This window comes from Marmota monax, unplaced genomic scaffold (genome assembly GCF_021218885.2).
Source record: "Marmota monax isolate L192 unplaced genomic scaffold, Marmota_monax_Labrador192_F-V1.1 WCK01_AAM20220418_F8-fsc00001, whole genome shotgun sequence".
In the NCBI taxonomy this organism is placed as follows: Eukaryota; Metazoa; Chordata; class Mammalia; order Rodentia; family Sciuridae; genus Marmota; species Marmota monax.
The window spans coordinates 43,229,541-43,242,852 of NW_026693777.1; the positions used below are offsets into that span (position 1 = coordinate 43,229,541).

The 13,312-nt window shown below is 35.9% G+C and overlaps 1 protein-coding gene across 2 annotated transcripts in view; it reads right to left on the reverse strand.

Annotated features, from left to right (window-relative positions):
• Positions 1-13,312, reverse strand: part of Ino80 (INO80 complex ATPase subunit) — a 138,435-nt gene that overhangs the window by 23,212 nt on the left and 101,911 nt on the right. For both annotated transcript variants that reach the window (XM_046460794.2, XM_046460793.2), the window contains exon 28: positions 2,996-3,090. In XM_046460794.2, coding sequence (XP_046316750.1) covers positions 2,996-3,090 — 95 coding nt within the window. The remainder of the gene's footprint in view (positions 1-2,995; positions 3,091-13,312) is intronic.

The following is a 13,312-nucleotide window of genomic DNA, read 5'->3' on the forward strand; positions in this document are numbered from 1 at the left end:
CCATCGTGACCAACTACAACTAAAAAATAAATAAATAAATAAATAAAATGTATAAGCTGAGAACTCCTTCCTGATTTGGAGGGGTCAGTTTACTAACCTTCTGGTCAGCAGAGGCATATTCAGAGAACATACATGAAAAGCAGATTATTTCTGAGCCATAGCCTCAACTCTAAGAATCTAGCTAATAATGCACAAATAGACCAGAAGGCACAAATAGTCTCTTTTTTCCTCCTAATCCTAGATACAGGGTGAAATGATGCTACCCAGATGTTGAATCATAAATTATCTGCTTTGATAATTAAATAACTCATAAATAACTCACTATTAGTAATTTTCAGTTATAGAGCCTGGAGGCTCAAGTAAGGTTTCCCAGTTAACGATGTGCAAATATTTTTACTAAGCAGAGATAGTACAATTTAGTGATAAAAATACTTTTTTTTTTTTTTAAGAGCTATGTTTTCTAAAACTACTATGCATTTCCAGGACTGCCCAAATAAGTGTTTCACAAATTAATCAAGAGACTGTAGATGTAATAAATTAGATATATCTACTCTTTTTATTTTTCCATTAAAAGGTTGTAGCAGGGCTGGGGTTGTAGCTCAGTGGTAAAGCGCTTGCCTAGCACGTGTGAGGAACTGGGTTCAATCCTCAGCACCACATAAAAATAAATACATAAAATAAAGATATTGTGTCATCTACAACTTAAAAAATTTAAAAAAAAAGGTTATAGCCCAGTTTTCTGGAAATGAATTGGTTACAAGAACAGCTCTACAACTTGGAAGCCCAATCTAGCTCTGATTAGAGTCTAAATCAATAGAACTTTTCTGCAAAGCAACTATCTGCATAGAATCTTAAAGGCTTATCCCTTCACCTAGTGATTTCCTTATTTGAATCTATAAAAAGAAGATAATTTGAAATAGTGACAAAGTTTTATATGCAAAGATACGGTCTTAAAAGTAAGAAGATAAAGTTAAAGTAAAAAGGGTCTGGGAATGTAGGCTAGTGGTAAAGTACCCCAGGTTCAAACCCATACTACCAAAATATATATAATAATGATTGCAAAGAACTTTAAAAGATATGTGAAAAATGAGATCCTTAAATGAACACTATCAAATATACTAGTGGGAAGTAAACGGAGAACTGGTGAAATAACTATTACTTAATGGCTTTTCTTATAACAATGTATAAACCTCATACAACATACCAATAATGTGTCTATGTGATGAGAAAAGAAAGACTTCCTAGGGAACTGCATACTCTATAATAAACTTATTTATTTATTTATTTATTTATTTATGGTACTGAGGCACTTTACCATTGACCTACATCCGGTCTTTTCAATTTTTTATTTTGAGACAGTTGCCACATAAGGTGGTGGGCTAACAGGCACTGCTATGCTTATAAGTTTCAAATCAATTCTGAAATCTGATTACTTCTGCTAAGTAAGAAATTATGTCAGTCTATCTCTACAGCTACTCCAAGGTAACAAACTGAAATAGTTTCAAAGTGGATCTTCCCTTCCACTGTTGGCTGAACAGCCATCTGGAATTCTTGTGTGCAGTTTTAACTTAGGAGTTATCAGCCTAACTGGGTATATACTGTAAACCAAAACATCAGGCTATGACTCTTCACCTCCATTGTAAAGGACAGCAAAAATGGCAATGGCAAAAATTCTGAATCAGAAGAGGCACTTTTGTTGAGCTATGGATGTCTTCTATCTTAAACTGTTTTATATTTGAGTTAAATCATGTTCTAAAACCCAAATAAAATTAAAAATTGTAACATAAATATAAATGGCTATGTGCTTAATTTTCTTCCCAAGAATTAATAATTATTAGTTAATTGGCCATACAATTAAAGGTCAGAAAGTTAAAACTATTCTGATTTAGACATTAAGATCTACTTTATTTTTCAATTCTCCAGGTTTAAAGAAGAAAATTAAGGGTGAAGTTCAGCAGATCTGTCATCAATGAAGTTTGGCTTTCTCTGTGGAGAAAGCAGTAACCAGACTCTGCTTACTTAAGAACCAGCACTTAGGATAATTATGGCTCTGTAAACCATCAGCATTCAGCAGGTGGTATTTGAAATTTCATAGGTTCATTAGCAGGTGGGAGAGGTTCTGTGACTAAGAGCCATTGGCTGATTGTAAACTACTGCAATTTATTAAATTGCCAGCAATGCTTGAAGAAAGCATGAAAAGGAAAGATATTTTCCCTTAAACTCATACAAAATGAAATGCAAAAACAAAATAAAACTCAATACAAGCTGGGCACAGAGGTGCACATCTGTAATTCCAGTGACTAGGGAGGCTAAGGAATGAGAATTTCAAGTTTGAGGCCAGCTTTAGCAACTTAGCAAGACCCTGTCTCAAAAAAAAAAAAAAACAACCCCAAAAGAGGGCTAGTGATGTAACCCAGGGGTAAAAGCCCTCACCTGAGTTAAATCCCCAGTATAAAAAATCAAGGCTGAGGCAGGAGGATCACAAGTTCAAAACTATCCTCAGCAACTTAGCAAGACCATCTCTCAAAATAAAAGATAAAAAAAGGGCTGGAAATGTGGCTCAGTGGATAAGTGCCCCTGGGTCCAATTGGGGGGGGGGGGGCTGGGAAAACCAACCCTAAGTCAACAGAGTAAAGCTGGCTGGCTATTGTTAACATTCAGGAATACACCCTACAGCCCTGTGGACTTTTTTCCTACATACACATTATCCACTGAGGAGGATCTTCATTCACATTCAGAAATCCTTTTGTTACCCAAATAAATAGGCACTGGCATGGTAAGAAGGCATATTTAAAATAAAAATGACCAGGTGGATATTCTCATTTTCTCTTTTACTCAGACACATAAATATGAAACACTATAAGCAAATATAGCAACCTCTAAATGGCAAGTACTTTACTGTGATTGCTTAACAATCTAAGATAAAATGGTATTTCTTTTTAACTCACCATTTCAAAATCAAAATAAGAATTTTTGTAATTTCTATTAACCTTACCTGTTCTGAAAATCAGCAACCATGTCCCGTCTCTCTGAGATCTTGGATGAGCCATCAAGCCTCATGTAGGTATGCTTCCTGTAAACCATATATTCCTATCAACCAAGAGAAAAGGATATAGTAAGTCTGATGCAAACTACTGCATTATAATTCTCACAAACATCTACCCACCTTCTACTTCATCCATACACTTACCGAATGTAAGTCATTATATCCAGTATGGGGAGAAAGCAATCCCCAAAGCACAAGAAATTAATTGTATATGAGTTTACTGCCATTACATGGGAATCAAGAACAAACTGCACCCTCAAATTCAACATGGAACCTAATTTTATTCCTACAGATTTCAGTAGACTTTACTAAGAAAAAAATTTCCAAGTGAAAAACAAAAACAACCCTCAAAATGAAATACCCACGGGCTGGGGATATAGCTCAGTTGGTAGTGTGCTTGTCTAGTGAAAGAATTCCCCACGCAAAGACACTTCGCAGGGAGAATTCCAATTTTATTGCAAAAAGCAGTGTGCTTATATAGAACTAAGGGGGAGATGGTAGGGCTTAGATAAATGGCAGGCAACCCGTTTATTGGCAAGTTCTTTCAGATATCAGCTCCGGAGCCCAGGAATTAGTTCTCATTGGGGCTAAGGTTCCCCGCCAGCGAGATTTGAAATTGGCGCCGGCGGGAGAGTTCACACGGGCGGGAACTTTTCGCGCCACTGCAGAAAAGAAGAAGGTAGGAAGAAGAGGTGCTTAGGCGCCATGTTGGGGTTTTTTCTCTGGGGTATGGCTGCCGTTTATATTTTTCCCAACATCTAGCACATACAAAGCAGTGGATTCAACCCCAGCACCAAAAAAGGAAAAAAAAAAAAAAAAAAGAAATACCCAAATCAAAATGGCATTCAGTTACCAACCAGATGTTTTTCATAGATAGGAACATATACTGTTTTCTTTCAGTGATTAAGGTTCACACTAGAAATTGAAGAAGACAGCAGAAATCCCATGTTCATGGAGAGGCAGAATTAATATTGTTAAAATGGCCTTACTAACAAAAGCAATATACAGATTCAATGCAATCTCCATTAAAATACCAATGGCATTCTTCACAAACTAGAAAAAACACTCCCAAAATTTATTTGGAATAAAAGACCCAGAATAGCCAAAGCAATTCTAAGCCAAAAAAGCAATGTGGGAGGCATCACAATATCTGACTTCCAATTATACTACAGAGCTATAGCAACAAAAACTACATGGTACTGACATAAAACATAGACCAATAGAACAATGGCATAGAATAGAAGACACAGAAACAAACTGTTTATCTGTAGTCATCTGATCCTTCACAAAGGTGCTAAAAACCTCTACTGGAGAAAGAACAGCCTTTTAAACAAATGATGCTGGAAAAACTTGTTATCTTTATGTGGAAAAATGAAACTAGACCCTTACCTCTCACCCTACACCAACATCAACTCAAAATGGATCAAAGACCTAGGAATTGGGCTGGGGATGTGACTCAAGCGGTAGCGCGCTCGCCTGGCATGCATGCGGCCCGGGTTCGATCCTCAGCACCACATACAAACAGAGATGTTGTGTCTGCCGAAAACTAAAAAATAAATGTTAAAATTCTCTCTCTCTAAAAAAAAAAAAAAAGACCTAGGAATTAAGACCACAAAGTATGCGACTCCTAGAAGAATACGTAGGGTCAAGATTCCAACATACAGGTACAGGCAACAATGTTCTTAATAGGACCCTTAACACTCAAGGAATAATGCCAGGAGTTAGTAAATAAGATGGCATCAAATTAAAAAGCTTCTGCACAGCAAAGGAAACAATTAGGAATGTAAAGACAGAACCTATAGGATGGGAAAAAAATCTTTGCTAGCTACTCTTCTGACAAAAGATTATAGTTTTGTGATTTCTTTATTCTAGATATTAAACACCAAAAACCGAATAACCCTATTAATAAGGGGCAAATGAAAAATAAAGTTTTCAAAAGAAGAAATACAAATGGCCAATAAATAAAATATATGAAAATACATTAAATAAAAATATATGAAAAATGGACAACATCATCAGCAATCAGGGAAATGCAAATCAAAACTACACTGAAATTTTATCTCATACTACTCAGAATGGAAACCATCAAGAATACAAATAATAATAAATGCTGCAGAGGATATGAAGAAAAAGGAACACTTTTACACTGTTTGTGAGATTATAAATTTGTACAGTCACTATTGAAATCAATATGGAAGTTCCTCGAAAGACTAGCAAGGAAATACCATATGACCCAGCTATACCACTCCTTGGTATTTATTCTCAAGTATTAAAGTTATCATACTATATTGATACATGCATACCCATGTTTATAGCAGCACAACCCACAATAGCCAAACTTTGGAACCACCTTAGATGGTATTGTAACAGTATATGTATACAAAGGATAAAGAAAATGTGATATACACACACATACACACATACAACAGAGTTTTATTCAGCCACAAATTTTAAAAATCTTGTTATTTGGATGGATCTAGAGAGCAATATGTTAAGTGAAATAAGCAAAATTCAGGTCAAGGATCATGTTTTCTATCATAGGTTGAAGCCAGAAAGAAACAAAGAAAAGAGGGTGGTGGGAGGGGGTAGGATCTCCTGAAAACCAACAGGAAATCAGTAGAGGAAAGAGACAAGTGGACAGGAGGTTGGGAGGGAGAGGAGGAAGTGCTAGGGAGTGATAGTGGCCAAATTGTTTTGTTATATGGTGTGCATGTATGAATATGTAACAACAAATCCCACCATTATGTACAACGATAATGCACCAATTAAAAAAAAAAAAGATTCACATTATAGTGCCCACAACAACCCCACACAAGCAAATCCTGGCTGACCAACGTTTTTGAATTTACAGCCTCCTTATCAGAGCAGAAAAGAAAACAAGATAATTTCTTGTCTGGCAGAGAATCTTCTTGACATCATCTATAAAGAGGAGGGGGCTATGATTGTAGATCGGTGGTAGAGCTCTTGGTTAGCATGTATGAGGCACTGGATCCAGTCCTCAGCACCACATAAAAATAAAGGTATTGTGTCAATCTACAACTAAAGAAAGAAAAGACTTCAAGAGATGCAGTGGACAGAATGTCTTCCTATTTTTAGAATTTGCAATTCCTCTTATAGATGATGTTCAAATGAACACTGATTTCCTCTTTGTGACCTTCTGGTTGCATTGGTAATATTATAAATAGTCCACTGTGGAAAAGCCAATGCCTATTTATAAGCAAAAACAAGAGACAGTTATAGTAGTCCTTCCTTATACATGATTTCAGTTACCTGTGGTAAACCACTGCCTGTAAATATTAAATGGAAAATTCCAGAAATAAACAATTTATATGTTTTGAATAACTTGTACTATAGTTTACTGTTGTAATTATTCCATTTTATTACTAGCTCTTGTTAATCTTACCAATTTATAAACTATCAAGTATGTACAGGCAAAAAATATGTATGGTATTTGATAAGATTAGGCACAAGATGAGGCTCTTAGAATGAATGTATCCTCCACAGATATGGGGGAGACTGTCCTATCTAAAGGCCCCCCCTTATCTAGAGGATACTTTAATCTATTTTAAAAAACTAAGCAAGTTTTTAAAAATTAGAGCATCATAATTATACATAATAACTGGGTTCATTTTGACAAAATCATACATGCAAGAAATTTGATTTAAATTCCCATTCCCCTCCTTTCCTTCCCTCCTCCCTCTCTACTAAACTTTTTCTCTTCAACATATTATAAAGGTTGAATTCTCTTTGATAACTTCAAACATGAATACAATGTAATTTTGTTAAATTCATTATCTTCCCCCTTCCCTTCCTTCCTTCCTCCCTCCCTCTTAATTCTCCTTTTTCTGCTCTGATCTTCCCTCTATCTTTTTGCTATCTTTTTTTTTTTTAATCTTTTAATTTATTTATTTTTATGTGGTGCTAAGGATCGAACCCAGGGCCTTGCACATGCTAGGCGAGTGCTCTACCACTGAGCCACAACCCCAGCCCTTTTTTTTTTGCTATCTTATCTCTTCTCTGAGACTAAATATTTCTACTTTTGGAAAATGGTTATATTAGTCTCTGGGCTCAAATATTCTTTTACTAATATTCTCATATGTATTTTTTTTTAATATTTATTTTTTAGTTTTCGGCAGACACAACATCTTTGTTTGTATGTGGTGCTGAGGATCGAACCCGGGCCGCACACATGCCAGGCGAGCGCGCTACCGCTTGAGCCACATCCCCAGCCCCTCATATGTATTTTTGACATAAGGTTACTGAAGTTTGGTATGGCTAGTGCAGTGTATGTGGCAGCCTATTAAGAGCAAATGATGTTCAACATCTTTAGCAATTAGAGAAATGCAAATTAAAACTACACTTGAGATTTAATCTCACTCCACTCAGAAAAAGTGTTGGTGAGGATGTAGAGAAAAGGATACACTAATACATTGCTGGTGGGACTGCAAATTGGTGCAATCACTCTGTAAAGCAGAATGGAGATTCCTCAGAAAACTTGAAATCAAACTACCATTTGGCCCAGCTATCCACTACCCCACTCCTCAGTTTATACCCAAAGTACTTAAAATCAACGTACTCAATTCACAACAGCTAAGCTATGGGACCAACCTAGGTGCCCTTTAACAGATGAATGGATAAAGAAATATGGTATATACACAATAGGATATTACTCAACCATAAAAAAGAATGACTTTATGACATTTCCTGGAAAATGGATGATCTGGAGACTATTATATGCAAAGCAAAATAAGCCAATCCCCCAAAACCACAGGTCAGATATTCTCTCTGATATGTGGATGCTAACACACAACAAGAGGAGGTGAAAAAGAATAGAAGCTCAGTAGATTAGACAAAGGAGAATGAGGAAGGGAGGGGAGACAGGAAATAGAAGACAGTGGAATGAATCTGACTTAACTTTCCTATGTGCACATATGAATATACCACAATAATATCCACATCATGAGGGTGGATAGTAGGGGATAGGAAAAGTAGCAGAATACAACAGTCACTAATATGCCATTATGGAAAAATGTGAGTATGTAACCGATGTGATTCTGCAATTTGTATTTGGGGTAAAAATGGGAGTTCATAACCCAATTGAGTCAAATGTATGAAAGATGATATGTCATGAGCTTTGTAATGTTTTGAACAACCAATAAAATAAATAAATAAATAAATAAATAAAAATAATATCCACATCATATATAACCACAGACTAGGATCCTAATTAGAATAAGATGCATTCCATGTTTGTGTAAATATCTGAAAATACACTCTAGTGTTATATATAACTAAAAATAACAACAAAGAGCAAATGATTGTAAAGAACTTGACGGAGGTCTTGGGCTAGGGTATCATTGAGGTGAAGCTGGTCAACCAACTACATTAGGGCACTGAGGCACATATATTTCACTGTGTTTTATGGTGTTTGTTTGTTTTAACTATTTTTTTCCCCTGTCTTGGGGTAGTTCCCTAATGGCTCTGATAATCAAATAGGGACAGAAAACATTCAACCAAAGTAAAATTTCAAGGTTACACTTAGTGGTAAAAGCCCTACAATTGGACTGGATTAAGGGTAGATGAGAAGGAATTCAGGATAGAAGATGAAAACAGTAGCATCCCACAAATTTACAACTAACAAAAAAAATAAGTAAATGAACATGCAAAAATCTGTTAAAAGCTGGACAGGGGAATATCTAATTTTCATACTATAGAAAAACACCTCAAAGACAGCTCATAAGAAGCCCACTCATACCTTGGCAGCTAATCCAATCAGGAAATGCTGCAATCCAAGACAACAAAATAAACAGACTATACCAGGACAGTTTAAAGAGTCATCCATCCCACAAATTTAAATCTAACCAAAAAAAAAAAAAAAAAAAAGGTTGGCTTTTTTAAGTACTGGGGATTAAACCCAGGGCCTCAACAGAGTAGACAAGTGTTCTGCCACTTAGCTACATCTCAAGATCTTTCCAAAAATTTCATTTTGATATACAACAAAAAAATTTATTTTAATCTCTGCTACATGGCCCAGACTGGCCTTGAACTTGAAACCCTCTTTTCTCAGCCTCTTCAGTAGTTGGAATTACAAGTGTGTATACCTGTGCCTAGCCCACACAAGCACTCTTTTGCCTTTTAAACCAGAACTTCTAAACTCATGAAAGCACTAATAATAAATTTCTTTAAAAAAATTTGGAGGGTACTTGGGATTAAAACCAGGGTGCTCTACACAGAAGTACATCCACAGTCCTTTTTATTTTTTTATATTGAGATACCATTTTCCTAAGTCTTGGAGGCCATCCTCAAAGTTGTGATCTCCTTGCTATAATGGCTAAGATTATACCACCTGGCTTCTTGTAAATCTTGCTGCTCACATACTCAATATTTCAAGGTTAGCAAAACACCAGGGACATTAATCCTAGACCAACCCTGATTACAGAAAGCCTCTTACAGAGGCAGCAGAAGTGAATCTTTTGTTTTTACTACTTCAAAACTTAGCTCTTAGAAGGGGAGAAATGGGATTTCAGAAGGCTTTAGATGAGTTAAGATCCTACTTCAGCAAACAGCTTCAAGATATTAAGTAAATGGACATGTAAAAATCTGTTAAAAGCTGGACAGGGAAACATCTAATTTTCATACTATAGAAAAACACCTCAAAGACAAAAGACTATGCTAAAAAAGCAATACAATGATTTTTTTTGGGAGGGGGGGAGGCACTAAGGATTAAACCAGGGGCACTTTACCATTGAGCCACATCACTAGTTCTTTTATTTTTATCCTGAGACAGTGTCTCACTAAATTACCCAGGATTCGCTAAATTGCTGAGGCTGGCTTTGAACTTGCAATCTGCTTGCCTCAGCCTCTTGAGTTGCTGGGATTACACCACGCCTGGCTTCTAATGCTTCTTTTATTCACCAATTCTGAACATTCCAAAGTGACTCTAGTGTCTTTCTAAAATTCCAAGCTGTTTAGCAAAAGATAATACAGTCAAATGCTTATTTGGAAAGAAATTCTTAATTCCTTCCAAGTGTTAATTTCAAGAACTGTACCCACTTCCATTCTTAGTTTTTACATAACCTTTTTCATATTATATGAAAGAAATCTTAATATTTGAGTATACAATTCAATTCTATACAGTTAAAATCCTCTAACAAATGATTTTATAGTATTCATAGCACATTTGAAAATTATAAAAATCTACCTCAAAAAACTATCAACACTCACCAATTGCAACACCAAAAGATTTTCCTAAAATCTGTTGTTAGACCCTTCCTTACTATATTCTTTTCAAACCCTGCAGCTGAGATTCAGTTAATCAAAAACTTTTGCTGAATTTTGCAGCCTAGGTATGGCTTAAAAATGGTACAACCATTCCCATTTATCCTTCAATTCCCTATAGTACACTCTTTTATCTGAGGACTACTGTGGATGATTAAATTTAACATTTATGAGGTTTGTAGTACTTGTGCATTAAAGCACTTCTGAGCATTAAGGAGGATTTATGGGACAAAAAAAAAAAAGACACCAAAATTTTTTAGATTTTTATTTTATTTATTTATTTTTAAATATTTATTTTTTAGTTTTCGGTGGAAACAATATCTTTATTTTATTTTTAAGCGGTGCTGAAGATCGAACCCAGTGCCCCGGCACGCCAGGCAAGCGCATTACCGAATGAGCCTCACCCCCAGCCCTTATTTTATTTTTTGCAATGCTGGAGATTGAGCCCAGGATCTTGTGCATGCTAGGTAAGCACCCTACACCAAGTCACACCCTCAGCTCTCAATTATCACCCAATTCTATACACAAGGAACTTTGTAGAAATCAAGGATATTCCACTTATATCCATTATTGGCATTTAGTAAAGGATAACCAATTAGTATGATTAAGTTTCCTGAAGCCTCTAAAAGCAAGCAGAATTCCTTCTGCTCCATTTAAGGCAGCAGCAGAATAGAACCAAAATGTATAATTTCCTTTCCTATAGCTTTAAAGTTCTCTACTATTGGCATTTGAGTAGTGATTCTTAAATAGGATTAAAAATACATAAACTGGGATCTATGCTGGTGATTCTGATTTTGTGGGAGGACTGGGGCCCATACTGATTTATTTTGTTAGAATTGCTATTATCAGGAAGACAAAAGATAACAAATGCTGATGAGGTTGTTGAAAAATGGAATCCTTGTACATTGCTGGTGGGAATATAAATTAGTGCAGCCATCATGGAAAACAGAATAGAAGTACCATATTATCTGAGATGCCCACTTCTGGGTATACAGTCAAAGGAAATGAAATTATTATCTCAAAGAGATAATTGTACCCCCATGTTCACTGCAGAATTATTTGTTACAGTCAAGAAATGTTCATCAACAGAGGAATGGATAAAGAAAATATGCTATGTGTATGTAAGTATTACACATATGTAATATTATTCAGTTTAAAAATAAGATGGAAATCCTGCTATTTATGACAACATGTATAAATCTCAAGGATGTTATACAAAAGTAAACCTATTAAGTCAAATTCATGAAAGCAGAGAATAGAAAGGTAGGTACTAGGGACTGGAGCTATGTTGGGCAACAGTTCAGTTATGCAGGACAAAAAAGTTCTGAAGATCTAATGCATAGCACAGTAACTACATATAGTTAATAATACTGTATTGCATGCTTAAAATTTGGTAAGAGTCCATTTCTAAATGTTCTCATAACATACAAAATTATAACTACATAGGTGATGAATATATTAATTAGCTTGACTACAGCAATGATTTCACAATGCATATATGTATTAAAATATGTTATGGAGCTAGGCATGGTGGCGCATGCCTGTAATCCCAGTGGCTTAGGAGGCCGAGACAGGAGGATTATGAGTTCAAAGCCAGACTCAGCAACTCAGCAAGGCCCTAAACAACACAGCAAGACCTTGTCATTAAATAAAATTCAAAAAAGGGTTGGGGATGTGGCTCAGTAGTTAAGCATCCCCTGGGTTCCAATCCCTAGTACAAAAAAAAAAAAAAAAAAAAGTGGTCCAAAGTGGTGTCTTGGCACGTGGCCTTTAATCTCAGTGACTGAGACGGTTGATGCAGGAGGATCACAAGTTCAAGGCCAGCATCAACAACTTAGCAAAGCCCTAAGCAACTTAATGAGACCCTGCCCCAGCACCCCCCCAAAAATAGGGCTGGGGACATAGCTAAATGGTAAGGTAAAGCACTCCTGGGCTCAATACTCAGTATCAAAAACAAACAAACAACAACAACAACAACAAAATTATGCTGTCCACATTAAATACACACAATTTTTATTTAGCAACTATACCTCATTTAAAGTTGGCCATTTCAAAGTTGATACCAATAGACACCACATACCAGCAGTTGAGACACTATAGAAGGAAAGCAGGGCAGGGTCCCTTTGATCCTTCTTATGCAATATGGCCCAATATCTAAAGTTTGTCAAAAATGCAGGATAGAGGGACACACCCTATGAACAGTGAACCACAATCTGTATTTTAATAATGTATGACTTGCAAGTCACAAACTGTTGTAGAACATATGCTATTTTTAAAGCACGGGGACTAAAAAATACACTATTTATAAAGTAAGATTCTTATAAAGAATCCTTCTAACATATAAAATAGAGAAGCATTACTATTCTGGTTGACAAAGAAGGGAGGAAAGTTCAAGGACCCATCTGCTTAATCTTTACCTGTCCTTTGCGTACCACATCCCATTAGTTTGAAAACCACTGTTTCTTTTTTCTCCTTAATATGTTTTTAGTTGTAGTTGGACACAATACCTTTATTTTATTTATTTATTTTCATGTGGTGCTGAGGATTGAACCCAGTGCTTCACATGTGCTAGGCAAGCGCTCTACCACTGAGCTTCAACCCCAGCTGAAAACTACTGTTTTTTTAAAAACATTTATTTTTAGTTATAGGTGGACACCAATACCTTTATTTTATTTTTATGTGGTGCTGAGGATCGAACCCAGCGCCTCATGCATGCTAGGTGAGCACTCTACCCCTTGAGCCACAACTCCAGCCCTGAAAACCACTGTTTTTAATGCAAGAAGATATTTCAGTTCTGGATCATATCCACAAGTCCTACTTGTTAAGCAGTAATATGTAGATGTCTCAACATAACTCAAGATAGTTTTATAAATGATTTTTCACCACTTTAAGGTATAAATAAAAGCAAATATACATGCACTCTGTAGTATAATATAAAGGGACTAGGCTCACTTGAGTAGCAGTGATAATTATGGCATTTACTAAATA